General features: G+C 36.9%; 7 protein-coding genes and 1 non-coding gene across 8 annotated transcripts; 6 read left to right on the top strand and 2 right to left on the bottom strand.

The window, feature by feature from the left end:
• Positions 1-769: 769 nt before the first annotated feature.
• On the bottom strand, positions 770-842 carry RO3G_19105. The gene has a single exon. It is a non-coding gene; the product is annotated as a tRNA-Thr (tRNA).
• Positions 843-1,183: 341 nt separating this feature from the next.
• Positions 1,184-1,894, top strand: RO3G_09609 (uncharacterized protein; the record flags this gene model as incomplete). The annotated part of the gene is made up of 3 exons (XM_067664194.1): positions 1,184-1,373; positions 1,428-1,753; positions 1,880-1,894. 3 exons carry the CDS (start codon positions 1,184-1,186, stop codon positions 1,892-1,894), a joined length of 531 nt encoding a protein of 176 aa, XP_067520295.1.
• A 493-nt stretch (positions 1,895-2,387) lies between these two features.
• RO3G_09608 (uncharacterized protein) lies at positions 2,388-3,760 on the top strand (the record flags this gene model as incomplete). The annotated part of the gene is made up of 2 exons (XM_067664193.1): positions 2,388-2,799; positions 2,979-3,760. The coding sequence occupies 2 exons, from the start codon at positions 2,388-2,390 to the stop codon at positions 3,758-3,760; spliced, it is 1,194 nt and encodes a 397-aa protein (XP_067520294.1).
• A 1,142-nt stretch (positions 3,761-4,902) lies between these two features.
• On the top strand, positions 4,903-5,781 carry RO3G_09607 (uncharacterized protein; the record flags this gene model as incomplete). Its single annotated transcript, XM_067664192.1, has 1 exon — positions 4,903-5,781. The coding sequence occupies one exon, from the start codon at positions 4,903-4,905 to the stop codon at positions 5,779-5,781; it is 879 nt and encodes a 292-aa protein (XP_067520293.1).
• A 350-nt stretch (positions 5,782-6,131) lies between these two features.
• Positions 6,132-10,117, top strand: RO3G_09606 (uncharacterized protein; the record flags this gene model as incomplete). The annotated part of the gene is made up of 2 exons (XM_067664191.1): positions 6,132-6,159; positions 6,204-10,117. The coding sequence occupies 2 exons, from the start codon at positions 6,132-6,134 to the stop codon at positions 10,115-10,117; spliced, it is 3,942 nt and encodes a 1,313-aa protein (XP_067520292.1).
• Positions 10,118-10,738: 621 nt separating this feature from the next.
• Positions 10,739-11,446, top strand: RO3G_09605 (uncharacterized protein; the record flags this gene model as incomplete). The annotated part of the gene is made up of 1 exon (XM_067664190.1): positions 10,739-11,446. The coding sequence occupies one exon, from the start codon at positions 10,739-10,741 to the stop codon at positions 11,444-11,446; it is 708 nt and encodes a 235-aa protein (XP_067520291.1).
• A 318-nt stretch (positions 11,447-11,764) lies between these two features.
• Positions 11,765-14,878, top strand: RO3G_09604 (uncharacterized protein; the record flags this gene model as incomplete). Its single annotated transcript, XM_067664189.1, has 1 exon — positions 11,765-14,878. One exon carries the CDS (start codon positions 11,765-11,767, stop codon positions 14,876-14,878), a length of 3,114 nt encoding a protein of 1,037 aa, XP_067520290.1.
• Positions 14,879-15,360: 482 nt separating this feature from the next.
• RO3G_09603 (uncharacterized protein) lies at positions 15,361-16,556 on the bottom strand (the record flags this gene model as incomplete). The annotated part of the gene is made up of 4 exons (XM_067664188.1): positions 15,361-15,375; positions 15,528-15,701; positions 15,771-16,031; positions 16,101-16,556. The coding sequence occupies 4 exons, from the start codon at positions 16,554-16,556 to the stop codon at positions 15,361-15,363; spliced, it is 906 nt and encodes a 301-aa protein (XP_067520289.1).
• Positions 16,557-16,890: the final 334 nt, after the last annotated feature.

The following is a 16,890-nucleotide window of genomic DNA, read 5'->3' as shown; positions in this document are numbered from 1 at the left end:
AAGGTCAAAAAAATAAGAAAAGCTAACCCGAAAAAAAAAATATTATACTGTAACTTGTTAGTACTTGGGACTTGGCTTGTGTTAAAGTGATGTAGATTTGTTTAAATTGCGGTTTGAAGTCTTGAATGACTTGAGTTTAGGTAACTTGATTGAACGTTTAACAGTTCTTTAGAGTAAATTGTCTTTGAGTAGTGACCACCAGATCTTTTTAGATCAATAAGGTTAAGAATAAGATTGTTTGATAAACAATAAAAATAAAAGGGATCTTTCTTGATTTGTGATAACTCGGGTATCAGATCAGAAAGAATAAGTAAAAATAAAAAGAAAAGAAAAGGTTATTGTGATCCAATAAGAAAAGATTGCTTTTTAAGCGTAAGAAGATTTGATTTATTGAATTGGATTGGATTTATTGGATGTCTGTTATTTTGTTTAAAATATTCATCTTATTTATATTAAAATTGGAGTGGCTTTTGTCTCTTGTCATGAACTGTAAATTACAGTTCATGTTCTTCATCCAAACTGTAATTATACATGCTTGTATCGGGGACTAAATTCTCGTTCGTGCAACAATATTTTCAACATTTTTTATCTTTTTGACTTGACTCGGCTAATCTCTGTGCATCTTCATTGCCATTTTCGTTACAGTACTAAAAAAACTTGACTGTATATCTTTCACAAGAACGACAAGTGTAACAAAAGACGTGACAATAAAAAGCACTACACAACACAAATTTAAATACATTTAGTAACATAAGCTGTACTTCTCTGCTGCCTTCTGCCAGAATCGAATTAGCGACCTTCTGCTCACTAGGCAGACGCTCTGCCAACTGAGCCAAGAAGGCAACCTTATCTTCTTTCGCACATCTGATTGTTAACCCACATTATGTCGGCTAAACAATCATCCGTATACGCTTCTTTACAGTAATCAAAGCAATCCATCATTAGTTCAATCAATCCATCATAGATAAACAACAAACAAAAACCCTCACCTTCTAAAATCAAAATTCCATCGAGAAATCCAGAAAATACTACACCAAACAGTCAGAAGAAGAACAACAACAGCAAAAAAGTCTCCCCTGACCCTGAACCCTCTGCCGCCACTAAACGCACCCTCGCAGATCGTTCTCCGCCTTTTTTACCTATTGATATAGATCGTCATCCAACCGGCAAGCCTAAGTACAGTATGGATATAGCAAATATCACCAACCCCACCACCACCACCACCACCATGACAAGCGAGCCAGATTTTCATTTTGGCCCTACCACTGCTCCCACCACCTCAGCCCTCTCCCTCAATGGGCCTCTTGACTTTGGCGTCCTCCCTGGTATGCCTGATTGGTTCCAACCGATCATGGCCATGATCACTAGCCAAGGTCAACGCCTTGCTCAACTGGAAGCTCTTACCAAAGAGAACTAGAATTTACGAGCTGATCTTGAGGCGGCTCAACGCCGTATCAAAGAACTGGAGACCCTTAGTGTCCCACCTGCTACAGCACCCACCACTGTAGCTGCTCACAAGCCTGCGGGATCTGAGGCCTCAAAGTGGAAGCCTTCTTCCACTCCCACTCTCACTCCTGAACCAACCTCTTCCTCGTTTGCTTCTGTTGCCCGCAAGGGTATGCGTACCAAGCAGCTCACAAAGCCCAAGACCAGCCCTCGCACTGGAAAGGCACCTACCAAGCGCCAACTTCAGGTCGCTGCCCGTACTTTTGCTCCTCCTCCTGCAAATAATGGGTACCAGTGTTATGTTCTGGTAAAGTAAAAGAAATAACAAAGATAAACCAAAAGAATACTTTTTGAGACTGAACTTTATTTTAAGACAATCTTTTTTTTTAAAAAGAAAACATTACAAAGTCTACTATTTATATTCTTCTATCAGTTGGCGGGTAAATGAGTAGTTATGAGCGTAGATCCAATCATTGACACGTTTGATTGAAGAATGATCACTGAATCGATTATGAAAATTTTTAATTCGTTGTTTTTATAGATCTTATTGTTCTTTAACTGATCTGGGAGAGTTGTCCCGTCTTCATTGAGAGGAAAGATATATTTATATGAAATGCCTCCAGTCAGATCAAAGTTGACTAGGTACCTGATCCATTATTATTCATTTACAGAAATGATGAATAGTAAAGATCATGACTTATTCATTGTTCATGTTTACTTTATAGAATGAATCTAACAGTGATAGTTTTATATAAAAAGAAGAAGAATATATTTTATTTAATAAAGATTTAAATTATTATCTTTTATCAATTTTAATATACTTCTTTTAGTTGTGATTATTCAATGTCCGTTATGATCAGACTCTGTTCTACAACAACCAGTACCTCTACCTCCCCTGTCGCTTCAGGGAGTCAATTACCAACATTCGCAAGAAGGTAGGTATGCTCGGCCTTGAGAACTGGCGCATCCTCGACGTATACCACCCCACCACCCGTGTGGTAGCACTTCTTGTGCACAACGAGTACGCTTCGACTGCCACCAGCAAGCTTGATACAGCGGGTATCAAGCTCATCACCGACTTTGATCCGCGCGATCCCGCCAACCTTCGCGATGTCAAATACAAAGACCTCTCTGAAAATGAGAAACAGCAAAAAATGGTGCAGATTCACACCTCTCACCTGCTTACCGCCCTGGATCGTATGCGTCCTACTGTGCGCTCAGCTGTGGCTCGTGATTTCATTGCCAAGCAATGGATCACTTCTCAAGTCTATGCTGACCACATCAAGACGCCCACCCCCACCTCCACTCCTGTTGATACCGACATGGACGAAGCAACTCAACCTGTTCCTGCTGGTAATGGCGAACCAGACACTGAACAGTTATAAGTCAGGTAAATAACCAAAATAATAATATATACCCCCATTCCACTCCTTCAATTACAACAACAAATATGCTCACTATGTCCTTATGGAACTCCAATGGTTGTGGTCGCCACACCATTGAAGCTATTACTAACGCCCTCCCTCCTACAGATCTACTCTTCCTTACCGAAACGTGGCTTTTGCCACCGTTGAAGTTCCTCACAGACTGGAAGCAGTATCACACTTATGCCATCCCAGTTGACAACTCTTTTCGTGGTGAAATGGGTATCAGTCTCTTAGTTCACCCGGATTGCCCCCACCAAGTCACTCATTTTCCCTCCTCCTCTCCTTATGTCCTCTCTGTTCAAGTCTCAAACCTGCTGATTCACTGTATATACCAGCCTCCAGCACTATCAGTTGATGAAGCAATTGCAGTACTTGACAGTTTACCCGCCCAATCTCACCCCTCACAACACAACACCATCATTTGCGGTGACTTTAATGCAAGACATCGTGAATGGTTAGGTGATCACCGAACATCAACAAGAGGAATTGCCTTACACAGCTGGGTAGTTGAAAACGGCCTCACCTGCTGGAATACTGAACTTGCTTATGGCATTCCCACTTACAATGTTCACACGCGGTTCAGTAGTATCACAGGTAACCATCATCAAAGTGTTATTGACCTCTTTCTTAGCACTCAGGAGCTCCACAATGCACAATTGAAGGTTCATGACGATCTTTCCCTGGGGTCTGATCACAGTCCTCTGGCTCTCTCTTGTCTTGTGCCTCCTCCATCTCCTTCACCGAACCATCCTCGACTGCTCTGGAACCTAAGTAGACTATCCGAACATGATTGTACCTATGTGCAATTATGCAAGGATAAGATACGACCGTTCCTTCAGTTGCTTCAAGAATATACAGTAGCGGACAAAACTGGTGCACAAAAATGAAAATCAGTATTGCATCTCCGCCATATGTCTGCGACTTTTGTGGCATATACCATCTGAAAGGCAGTCTAAAATATACATTAGGATATGTAAACGGGAACTGTCTCGGACATCCCTCAGGCATAAGGTCATTTTTAGTGATTTTTTGAATATTTCAATTTTCGCCAAAAATATAGTACTTGTCTAGCCTTCCTTCAATTTTCCTCATATCTCTCCCGTTTGCTTTCAGATTTTACCGTATATTAGTGAGCTTTAGTGGCTCTTGAAAAATACATAAACCCATGCTTATTTTGTATTTCCCATTGAATTCCCCCTTTTGTTTTTACCCTATTCACTATAACAAAGTACCTGCCTTATACAGTGGGTCAAAAAACTGCACCAACGCAACTCAGTTTTTCGGAAATACCAGTATAGCTCCGTCAGTTTAAAAGTAAGCATTACGAAACTTGGAACAAAAGGAGTTAATACTGTTACTATTTATTGATAAAAGTTTCAAAGTCAGATGCGGAGTATTGATCTAAGGAGCACTCAGCAAAAAGAGGAGGTCGGTTGGTGCAGTTTTTTGACTTCTCTAATATTTAGTGGATCCATCCTTTTCTGCTAAGACTGCTTGTATTCTGTCGGGCATACTGTCTATATATTTGATGCATTGTTTCTTATTAAACGAATTCCATTCATTTTCGACTCTTTGCCACAGTTCATGGATGCTGGTCACCCTATTATCATACATGCTCAGCTTTAACTTCAAGTGATGCCATACAGTGGCCAGCAAAACCGTTCGCACAAAACGTATTTTTTTCTTTCTGCACCATTTGTGGCTTATTGTGCATACTGGGCACTATACTTAGTGCATATTATCTAAAAGTAGAAGCTCTTGGCTTTCTGATGACGTATAATATGCCACCCTAAGCGCACCCTAAATCATAGTACGGACAATCAAAAATCAAAGGTACATTCGAACGGTTTTGCGGCCTCGCTTGAGAAATTCCTCGATTGCGGTAAACGCAGTCACTACACCCTGAGATTCTTCCAGAACTTTCGCTGCTTACTAATTCATCACTGCACACTATTTTTTTTCTTTTTTTCCTTTGTCATTCGCACATTCCCATTTCGACATCTCGACATTTACCAAGTAATTACTCAACATGCAACCATTAACAGAAGATCGCAAGAGCACTATCGAGTTTTACCTTCGTCAAGGCTTTTCTTATCATAAAATTGCAAAGATAATTAAAATATCATCCTCCACTGTTCATAAAATTCGTTTGGAATTAGGTTTGCCTGCTCGAATTGACAAAGGGGGTAGGCCAAAAGCACTCACTAAGCGGGAGCAGCAGCATCTCGTTCGTGCTGTAACAGTAGATGGGCTCGAAAATGCTGTACAAGCACAGCAGTCGTTGGAGCAGAACTTGGGCAAGTCAGTTTCTGTAGATACTGTACGTAGGGCGTTAAGAGATGCTGGTTTGGTCTCATTTGTCAGGCCAAAGAAACCTTTAATTAATGAAAGAAATAGAAAGAGGAGGCTCCAATGGGCTCGTCAGCATATTGACTGGACAGTAAACGATTGGATGAATGTCATATGGTCTGACGAAACCAAAATCAACCGTTTTGGGTCCGACGGAAAGTCTTATGCATGGAAAGTGCCAGGCCAACTGCTTAAAAAGCACCATGTTCGTGAGACAGTGAAGCATGGAGGAGGCTCTATAATGGTATGGAGCTGTATTAGCTGGTATGGTCCAGGCTATATTGTGGATGTGGGCAAGAACATGACTAAGGACGTTTATTTGGAGGTTTTACAAGATGATTTGATGAAGTCTTTGGCCTGGTACATGGAAGAAAGTGGAAAACCTACAAATCAATTTATCTTTATGCAGGACAACGATCCCAAACATACAGCTAAAGTCGTGTCAAAATTGCTAAATGAGCAAGACTTTCATGTTATGAAATGGCCACCACAATCACCAGACTTGAACCCAATTGAAAACATGTGGCAATTGCTTAAACGTCGGCTGTTTAGAATATGACTGCCCTCCATGTGGTATACATGAGCTATGGGACCGCATAGGTCACACTTGGTACCAAATCACGGCTGAAGAATGCCAAAAGTTTATTAAAAGTATGCCCGATCGATGCCGTGCAGTTATTGAGGCTGATGGCTTTTACATTGGTTATTAAATAAACTAATTTTAACGCATTTTGCTTTCAAAATATATGGCTGCAAAACCGTTCGAATGTACCTTTGATTTTTGATTGTCCGTACTATGATTTAGGGTGCGCTTAGGGTGGCATATTATACGTCATCAGAAAGCCAAGAGCTTCTACTTTTAGATAATATGCACTAAGTATAGTGCCCAGTATGCACAATAAGCCACAAATGGTGCAGAAAGAAAAAAATACGTTTTGTGCGAACGGTTTTGCTGGCCACTGTATTTTGCTTCATTAAAAGCATCTGTCAAGTCTGTCGCGCAACTAGCGATATCCTCTCACTTTGGTTCTCGTTTGCCTAGTTCGATAAATCAAATCATCGACTTGGTACTTGCCTCTGGTGAAGATTCTGCTTTTGCTGCCAAGACTCCCCATAAACGTGCTCGTCCTATGAACGATGATGAACGTACACCTCGTAATGCTGGTAATACTAGTAAAGCTCCTTTTGGAACTAATAAAGTATTGGCCAACAAGTTCAAGACACCTATGGCAAATAAGGGAAAGTATAAGCCCAAGCCATGTACTTACTGCCACAAGGATTGGTTCCAAGGTCATAAGTGCAAAGAGTTCTTAGATGCTAAGAATAATAATAGCAATAATAAGGACAATGTTGTACATATAAACCGAATGGCCGTAAGAACTGAAAATAATGTATCCGATGAAGAGGATGAATGTGAGATAAACAGCCCTCTCAACCGTATGGCACTTGATTGTAAGTCTAAAAAAGAAAAAGAATTAATAGTTACTCGAGACTTTAAAAGTACTAATGATAATTCTATAACTTTTCCTATACTTGCAAACAATAGAAAAGCCATCACAATCTTGGATACTGGAGCAAATTTTTCCTCTATAAATAAAAAATTTTGTTTCCAAAATAATTTTTTAATTATTCCTCCTAAAAATAATAATGTCATAAAGTTAGCTGACTCTGACTCTACTATTAAGAGAATTGGTTTAACTGAAGTAAACATTAAGTGTAATGGAAAAAGCTTTAATCATACCTTTGAAGTAATGAATTTAACAAATGATCACGATATGAGTATTGGTACTGATTTTATGAGTAAACTTGGTATTGGTCTTACTGGTCTTCCTTACAAATGGGATGATAGTAAAGTATCTTTAGACAATTCCAAAGTACCTGAGCATAAATTCAATGACTTTAGTGAACTCTTGAATAAAGTTGATGATGAGATGTCTGAATTAGAGAACTGCCCCGCTGGTTCATCTAATGAATATCAACAAGCATTAAACTATATTAAACCATTAATCCAATTAAATCAAGCAATACCTAAAGGTTCCTTTTGTACTATACCGGAATCTGTTGTCTCGATTGAAACTCCTGAAGGTGTCACATCTTATCGACGTCCCTATCCTGTGCCTTTAGCATATCATAAGATAGTACAAGATCAGATAGATGAATGGCTGGAGAATGGTGTAATCAAGAGAGCTCCTGCTAACACCGAGTGGAACTCAGCTTTGACTGTAGTAAAGAAGACCAATGCTAAGGGTGAAGTAACTGGTTACCGTGTGTGCCATGATCCCAGACATGTTAATGCTCTTCTAAAGTCAATTGACAGAATGCCCTTACCTAAAATTTCTGAATTATTTGAGGAATTGAAAGGAGCAACTGTATATTCCACTTTGGACCTTAAATCTGCTTTTAACTCTTTAAAAATGAATGAAGAGCATGCACACAAATTAGCTTTCTCTTGGAACTCTGTACAGTATATACCTGTTGGTACTCCTTTTGGTTTAAAGCATGTGTCCAGTGTAATGCAGAGAACTATGAGCATCGCATTAGAAAACATGTCCTTTGCTAAATGTTTTGTTGATGACATAGTTGTAGCATCTACTTCCATTGAAGAGCATAAGCACACTTTGAAGCAAGTAATCGATAAACTTACTAAAGTAAATCTCAAGTTAAATCCTGATAAATGTACATTTTTTCAACGCAAAATTAATTTACTTGGTTTCAGAATATCTCCTAAAGGTGTTTCTCTTGACCTTCGTAAAGTTGCTAATGTGCAAGAGTTTCCTGTCCCCAAGACTGGAAAGGATATAATGAGATACTGTGGACTCATAAATTACTTCCGTCCTCATATTCCTAAAGCATCTGCATTATTAGCTCCATTGGATGCCTTAAGAAATGAAAAATCATTGATTAAGTTATGGAATGATAAACACCAGCAATGTTTTGACAACTTAAAGAAAGTATTGTTAGAAAATGTAATTCTTTCATACCCTGATATGAATCAACCTTTCTATGTCGCTACCGATGCCTCTAACGTTGGTATAGGTGTCATTCTTTATCAAAAGATAAATGGGAAAGTACACTATATCTCTATGATAGCTAAAACTTTGTCTAAAAGTGAACGTAACTATTCAGCTACTAAGCGAGAATTATTAGCAGTTGTATATGCTCTGAAGAGGTTCCATAAGTATTTATGGGGAAACAAATTTACCCTGTATACTGATCATAAGGCACTCACTTATCTTCATACGCAAAAGATTGCTAACGCTATGCTCATAAATTGGCTAGATACACTGCTCCAATATGATTTTAAAGTCGTTCATTTACCAGGTGTAGATAATATTCTCCCTGACACACCTTCTCGTCTATATGAAATTGAAGATCCTGTCAATGAACTGGGAGGGGATAAGCCTCATCTTTTGAATAGAGCAGCAGTAAAACTACCCAGTGAAGACAAAGGTGAATACATGACACCTCCGGATCCAGAAGAACGTAAACTACTTCTTCTACGTGAGCACATTAAAGGACACTTTGGTTCTGATGCAATTTACCATGCCTTAAAACGTAAAGGTATCTACTGGTCCAATCTGAAAAATGAAGCCGTAGAACTTGTTAAGAGTTGTATTCCATGCCAACAATTTAACATAATCAAAAAGGGTTATAATCCTCTAAGACCCATTACTGCCACATTACCTGGAGATAGTTGGGGCATTGACTTAGCTGGTCCCATGAAAACTTCCTTGAATGGCAACAATTACTTATTGATTATGGTTGACATTGCTACACGTTACTGTGTATTGAAACCCTTGCCTGATAAGCAATCTATGACAATTGTAAAAGCTTTAATCGATGTCTTCTCGCATTATGGTTTTCCACGTGTAATCCAATCTGACAATGGTGGTGAATTTGTAAATGAGCTTATGCAGTTACTTGCTGAAAATGCTGGTTATGACCATAGACTCATATCTAGTTATCATCCCAGAGCTAATGGAGTAAGTGAACGTTGGGTACAAACTGCTGTAAATGCAATAAAGAAACAAATCGAGGGTGCTAAAGCAGACTGGGATTTATATGTTCCTTCTACACAACTCTACTTGAATGGTAAACATAATGAACGCACTAAGACGCCACCCTTCACTTTAATGTACGGTCGTAACATGAATGACTTTGAAGATTTTAGCAAAGAAAAAAATAAGGCAACTAAAGAAGAAATAAATAAACAACTCCTTCTCAATATAAAAAGAATGACGGAGATTGTATTCCCTGCCATATATGAACGTACAAAAATAATCACAAACAATCAGAAGGAAAAGTTTGATGCGTCACATAAACTAATTACGATCCCTGAAAATAGCTATGTAATGGTAAAAGTAAATATTAAAACCAACAAGTTAGATCCTAACTATGAAGGACCTTATAAAGTAAAAAGAATTACTCAAGGAGGATCGTATGTACTAGAAGATGAAATGGGTGAATTGTTATCTAAAAACTACCCACCTTCTGCATTAAAACTCATCTCACAAGATGAAGTTATATCAACAGATAAATTCTATCAGGTAGAAGCCATCTTAGCACATAAAAAGCTTAAAGGCAAATATCTTTATAAGTGCAGATGGAAAGGCTATGATAAGAGCGATGATACCTGGGAGCCTGCCTCTAACTTTACCGATCCTAAATTCATTACTGAATATTGGCAAAGAGTTGGTATAGTTCCTGAAGATATTAAATATAGATATGACCTTCAAAATAATAAAGGAAAATCTAATAACGTGAAGTTAATAAATACTTCTCATACAGGCAAACGAAAGACCAGAACAGATCTTAATGAAAACAGCCACTCTTCTACAACAAGTAGTAATAAAGTAAATGGCAATATAAATTCTAAAAGATCTAGACGGTATTAGTTATACCTGGGAGGGGATTATGTTGTAGAACAGAGTCTGATCATAACGGACATTGAATAATCACAACTAAAAGAAGTATATTAAAATTGATAAAAGATAATAATTTAAATCTTTATTAAATAAAATATACTCTGCTTCTTTTTATATAAAACTATCACTGTTAGATTCATTCTATAAAGTAAACATGAACAATGAATAAGTCATGATCTTTACTATTCATCATTTCTGTAAATGAATAATAATGGATCAGGTACCTAGTCAACTTTGATCTGACTGGAGGCATTTCATATAAATATATCTTTCCTCTCAATGAAGACGGGACAACTCTCCCAGATCAGTTAAAGAACAATAAGATCTATAAAAACAACGAATTAAAATTTTTCATAATCGATTCAGTGATCATTCTTCAATCAAACGTGTCAATTATTGGATCTACGCTCATAACTACTCATTTACCCGTCAATTGATAGAAGAATATAAATAGTAGACTTTGTAATGTTTTCTTTTTAACAATTAAGATTGTCTTAAATAAAGTTCAGTCTCAAAAAGTATTCTTTTGGTTTATCTTTGTTATTTCTTTTACTTTACCAGAACATAACATCTTGGTCCCGTGAAGCCCTAATGAACAAGCGTTACACCTGGAAGGAAGTCCGTCCTATTGTTCTTGACCACTTTGATACTCCGTATCGAAAGTTTTTGCTAATGGTTGAAGTTGGCTCTATGCGTCAAGCTCCTTATGAAAGTAATAGGGAATATTCGAATCGGTTTCAAAAGATGAGAAGAGAAGCGGGTATGGAAGATGGAACCCAACTAGCTGTAACATACTTTGCATCACTTAAACCTTCTGTCAAAACCGTGGCTCAAGTGGCTATATCATCCCATCTTGGTGCTAAACTCCCTAGCTCAATTAATCAAATAATTGACTTGGTCCTTGCTTCAGGTGAAGATTCTGCTTTTTCAATTAAAAACCCACACAAGCGCAACAGAGGATCTGAAGAAGAACAAGTCTCTCGTGTCTCTTTCGTAAAGACTAATAAAGTTTCAACAGGAACTAGTAAAGTCATGAATGGTATCAAATCGAACAACATAAGCACCAATAAGGGTATTAGTAAGCCCAAGCCGTGTACGTACTGTGGTAAAGAATGGAGTAAAGGCCATCGCTGTGAAGAGTTTAAAGAGGCAAAGAAGTCTTTAAATAATGCTAAAGCAAATGAAGGATTTTCTCTCTCCCGTGTCAATCGTATGGCAATTCGCTCCAATAATGATGAAAAATCAAATGATGATGAAGATGTAACTAACGGTCATTTAAACCGTATGGCTCTTGATTGAAATTTAAAGAATAAAGACATAACTGTTACTCGTGATTTTAAATTGACCAAAGATAATTCTATAAGCTTTCCTATCCTTGTAAATAATATAAAAGCAATGACTATCTTAGATACAGGTGCAAATTTTTCGTCAATTAATAAAAAGTTTTGTCTAGAACATAATTTTCCTATTGTTCCATCTAAGGAAAAAGATGTCATAAAATTGGCTGATTCTAAATCGACAATTACACGAATTGGTACAATTGAATTAAACATCAGATGTAATGAAAAAAATTATACTCATAACTTCGAAGTAATGAATTTAACAAATGATCATGATATGAGTATAGGTACAGATTTCATGACTAAACTTGGTATTGGTCTTACTGGTTTACCATATAAATGGGATACTGATGAAGTAGACAATATTCAAGCTGCACAATCTAAATATAGTGACAATAGTGAGCTCTTAGAAGAAGTAGATAAGGAAATGTCAGAACTTGAAGACTGCCCTGCAGGAACTCCTGAACAATTTCAATCTGCTATAAATGATATTAAACCATTGATTCAATTAAATCAAGGCATACCTAGAGGTTCTTTTTGTACAATCCCAGAATCTGTTGTCTCAATTGAAACTCCAGAAAACGTAACATCTTATCGAAGTCCTTACCCGATCGCTTTAGTGTATCATCAAGTAGTACAGGATCAGATTAATGAATGGCTGGAAAATGGTGTCATAAAACGTGCTCCTGCTAACACTGAATGGAATTCGGCTCTAACTGTAGTAAAGAAGACAAATGCCAAGGGAGAAATAACTGGTTACCGTGTATGCCATGACCCTAGACATATTAATGCTCTTTTATCTTCTATTGACCGAATGCCTTTACCAAAAATATCTGAACTCTTTGAAGAACTAAAAGGAGCTTCAGTATATTCAACTCTGGATCTTAAATCCGCATTTAACTCTTTAAGGCTGCGAGAGGATCATGCTCATAAATTAGCTTTCTCATGGAATAATGTACAATACGTGCTAATTGGTACTCCATTTGGTTTGAAACACGTATCTAGTGTGATGCAAAGAACAATGAGTATAGCACTTGAGAATATGCCTTTTGCTAGATGCTTTATCGATGATATAGTAGTCGCATCTACTTCAATTGAAGAACATAAACTACATTTAAAAGCAGTAATAAATAAGCTGACCAAAGTAAATCTCAAATTAAATCCTGATAAATGTAAATTCTTTCAAAATAAGATTAATTTACTTGGTTTTAGAATATCGCCTAAAGGTGTATCCCTTGACGTTCGTAAAGTTGCTAATGTACAAGATTTCCCTGTACCTAAAACAGGAAAGGATATCATGAGATATTGTGGTCTCATAAATTACTTCCGACCTCTTATCCCTAAAGCGTCCACACTCTTGGCTCCGCTAGATGCATTGAGGAATGAAAAATCACTTGAAAAAATATGGAACAGTAAACATCAAACATGCTTTGATAATCTTAAAAAGGTACTTTTGGAAGGAACCATTTTAGCCTATCCCGATTTAAATCGACCTTTCTGTGTTGCCACTGATGCTTCTAACGTTGGTGTGGGTGTCGTTCTATATCAAGTGATTGATGGAAAAATGAAATATATTTCCATGATGGCGAAAAGTCTCTCTAAAAGTGAACGCAACTATTCAGCTACTAAGCGTGAATTATTGGCAGTAGTCTATGCATTAAAAAAGTTCCATAAATATCTCTGGGGTAATCACTTCACTCTATATACGGATCATAAAGCATTAACCTATCTTCACACGCAAAAAATAGCAAACGTAATGCTGATAAATTGGCTGGATACTTTATTAAAGTATGATTTTAACGTCGTTCATCTGCCAGGAATAGATAACATATTACCTGATACACTTTCTCGTCTCTATGAAATTGAGAATCCTGTCAATGAACTGCGAGGGGATAATGCTCGTCTGCTTAACAGAACAGCTATAAAATTACCTAGTATTAATGACGGTGAATACATAACACCAGCGGATTCAGAAGAACGTAAAGAACTTCTTCTTAAAGAGCATCTAAAAGGACATTTTGGTTCTGATGCAATCTATCATGCTTTAAAACGTAAAGGTATCTACTGGAATAATCTAAAAGAAGAAGCGGTAGAATTAGTAAAAAGTTGTGTACCCTGTCAACAATTTAACATAATCAAAAAAGGTTATAACCCTTTAGGACCTATAACAGCCACATTACCTGGTGATAGTTGGGGTATCGACTTAGCTGGTCCCATGAAAACTTCCTTGAATGGCAACAATTACTTACTGATTATGGTTGACATTGCTACTCGTTACTGCATATTGAAACCTATCCCTGATAAACAGTCTATGACGATTGTAAAGACATTAATCGATGTATTCTCTAATTATGGTTTTCCTCGTGTACTCCAATCTGATAATGGTGGTGAATTTGTAAATGAGCTTATGCAATTACTTGCTGAAAATGCTGGTTATGATCATAGACTTATATCTAGTTACCATCCCAGAGCTAATGGTGTAAGTGAACGTTGGGTACAAAGTGCTGTAAAAGCCATAAAGAAACAAGTCGAAGGTGCTAAAGCAGACTGGGATTTACATGTTCTTTCTACACAACTCTACCTAAATAGTAAATATAATGAACGTACTAAGACGCCACCCTTCACTTTAATGTTCGGTCGTAATCCAAATGACTTTGAAGATTTCAGTCAGGAAAAAAATGAAGCAACTAAGGAAGAATTAAATACAGAACTTTTAAAAAATATAAAAAAGATGACAGAAATTGTATTTCCTGCTATATACGAAAGAACAAAAATAATAACAAACAAACAAAAGGAAAAATTTGATGCGTCACATAAACTTGTATCAATCCCCGAAAATAGTTATGTAATGGTAACAGTAAATTATAAAACAAATAAGCTTGATGCTCCATATGAGGGACCTTATAAAGTTAAAAGGATCACCCAAGGTGGATCATATGTGCTTGAAGATGAAAAAGGAGATTTATTACCTAAAAACTACCCACCATCCGCACTCAAGATGATATCACAGGATGAAGTAATATCCTCAAATAAATTCTATCAAGTTGAAGCCATCTTAGCACATAAAAAAGCTAAAGGAAAATATATTTATAAGTGTAGATGGAAAGGTTATGATGAGAGTGAAGATACCTGGGAACCTGCATCTCACTTTGCAGATCTTAAATTCATAACTGAATATTGGCAAAGAATTGGTATTGTACCTGAAGACATTAAAACAAAATATAAAATTCTTGATAAAAAAGAAAAATTAAACAATACAAATAAGGAATCTAATCCTCAGTCAAGTAAACGTAAAATATCAATAGACTTAAAAGAAACCAGCTACTCTTCCACAACAATTGATGAGAAGAATAAGAGCCAAGGTAGACGTAAAAGATCTAAACGGTATTAATCATACCTGGGAGGGGATTATGTTGTAGAACAGTAACTGATTGTAGTTGACATTAATGAATATAAGTCTTAATACAAGATCATAATTAAAATAAAATAAAATATAAGTTTATTTAAATAAGATCATACAATCAATTCCAATTAAACATGTTCTTTTAGAATATGTATTGTATTCATGAGAGTTCTTTGATAAGAAGACGTATCAACTAAAATAACCAAATCCAATCCAATGTCAGGAATATTGCTAATCTTTCACATAATTGAAATAACGCGTAAAATAACGTTATTCAAATCAGTGAGGAATTCCCAGAATAAAAGATAATCTATGACAGACATACAAAAGAACAAATGAAAAGTTTTCATAATCATAATTATAGATAACACTTGCTAAAGTACCTGAATATTAGAAGAACGATAACAATAGAAGATATCAAGCCACTCACTCAATAAGATATAAATACCTACCTTCAATTAGAATAATTTTTACTTTAACTTAAACTGAAATAAAGATCAGTCTCAAAAAGTACCCAAACTGTTTCTTGATCTTTGTTTTTACCTTTTCCTTTATTATTTAAACCATTATACAACACACTACCTGTAGGCAATTAAGGTATATTAGAAAATGAGATTTATTGATATGTCATACTTACTCTTTCACTTCTGAATGATGGCCGTTTGACAATAAACGTACGGCCATCTTCATCTTCTGGGCCATTCTCCTCATCAGAGGTCCAATCAACCGTCAAGATCTTTTCGGCAAATGGGAACCGTGCTTGGTATGCAGCTGCGTTAGCGTTGTAAGCAACCCTCCTGTTAAGGAGTTTCTATTATAAAGTATTGATGTAAGTATTATAGGCATTTTATATTACAATTTTTAAATATCAAGTACTTACTGCATTTACGCGGCTGCGGCAGGCTGACGTTGGTGTCGTCACAGCTTTCCCATTTGTCTTATCCACCATGTAATAGAACTTGTTTCTAATCATGGTGAATACTTGCGAATCAGTCAGGCCATTGAAGCGTTGGTGCTTCCTGACTTCATCGCGCAACAGATTTTTTACTTTTCTGTTGGCCTTGTCGGTGATGGACTTGAGTGTATCAAACTTGATGCCACGGCCAACCAAGTATTCACGGTAATGATCAGCTATGTGATCCTATAATGTAAGTAAGAAACAAAGTTATTAAATTGTATTTGCTAATTGATACTTTAATTTTAAACTTACATTACACTGCTTTTTGATCCTGTTGATCTCAGCCACATCAACATACTGCTGCCCTTGCTGTGGCTGTTGAACTGGGTGCTGCTGCTGCTGCTGCTGCAGTTGTTGCTGTTGCCACATTTGAGCAAAAAACTGCATTTGGGCAGCCATCATCTCTGGTGTGAGAGCAGAGGCTGCTCCAACGGCCTCTGCACCAGTATGGCTGCCAAAGCTTGCAACGGAAGCAGACACAGGGACAGGAGCGGACACGGGAACAGGAAAAGGAACAGAAGCAGAAGCAGAAGCGGAAACAGGAGCAGGAGCAGGGACAGGAGCAGGAGCAGGAGCGGAAACAGGAGCAGAAGAAAGAGAAGAAGAAGGAACAACAGTGGATGATGATCCAGCAATATTTGAAGAAACTCTTGCCCTTTTGGGGGCATTGCTGGGAACGTTGATGGGAGTGGCGACGCGTCTGGACATTTTTTAAAATAAAGTATAAAGAGGGGAAAAAAAAGAAAAACGTCCTACATTGTTTTTTTTTTATATTCTTTAGTTTAGTTTGTACTCTTTCTTTTTTTTTTTAAAAAAAAACTATTGGGGTTGAAGATGTTAAATTTAAATGAAGAATAAGTCTAACAATATATAAACAAGCTTTTTGAATATTTTAATAGCTGTTCTAATTTCAGAAATGGTGTTAGAATGAGCTTTCATGGTTATTAGATTTGACTGATGCTGAATAGTTGTAACACTAGTAAAATGAGGCTATAAAAAAAGTATTTTTTTTTCCCTTTTTTCTTTTTTTTTTTTTTTTTTT

This window comes from Rhizopus delemar, genomic scaffold, assembly GCF_000149305.1.
Source record: "Rhizopus delemar RA 99-880 supercont3.7 genomic scaffold, whole genome shotgun sequence".
Lineage (NCBI taxonomy): Eukaryota > Fungi > Mucoromycota > Mucoromycetes > Mucorales > Rhizopodaceae > Rhizopus > Rhizopus delemar.
Note: the sequence above shows the minus strand (reverse complement) of the source record. Positions and strands in the feature narration are given on the sequence as shown.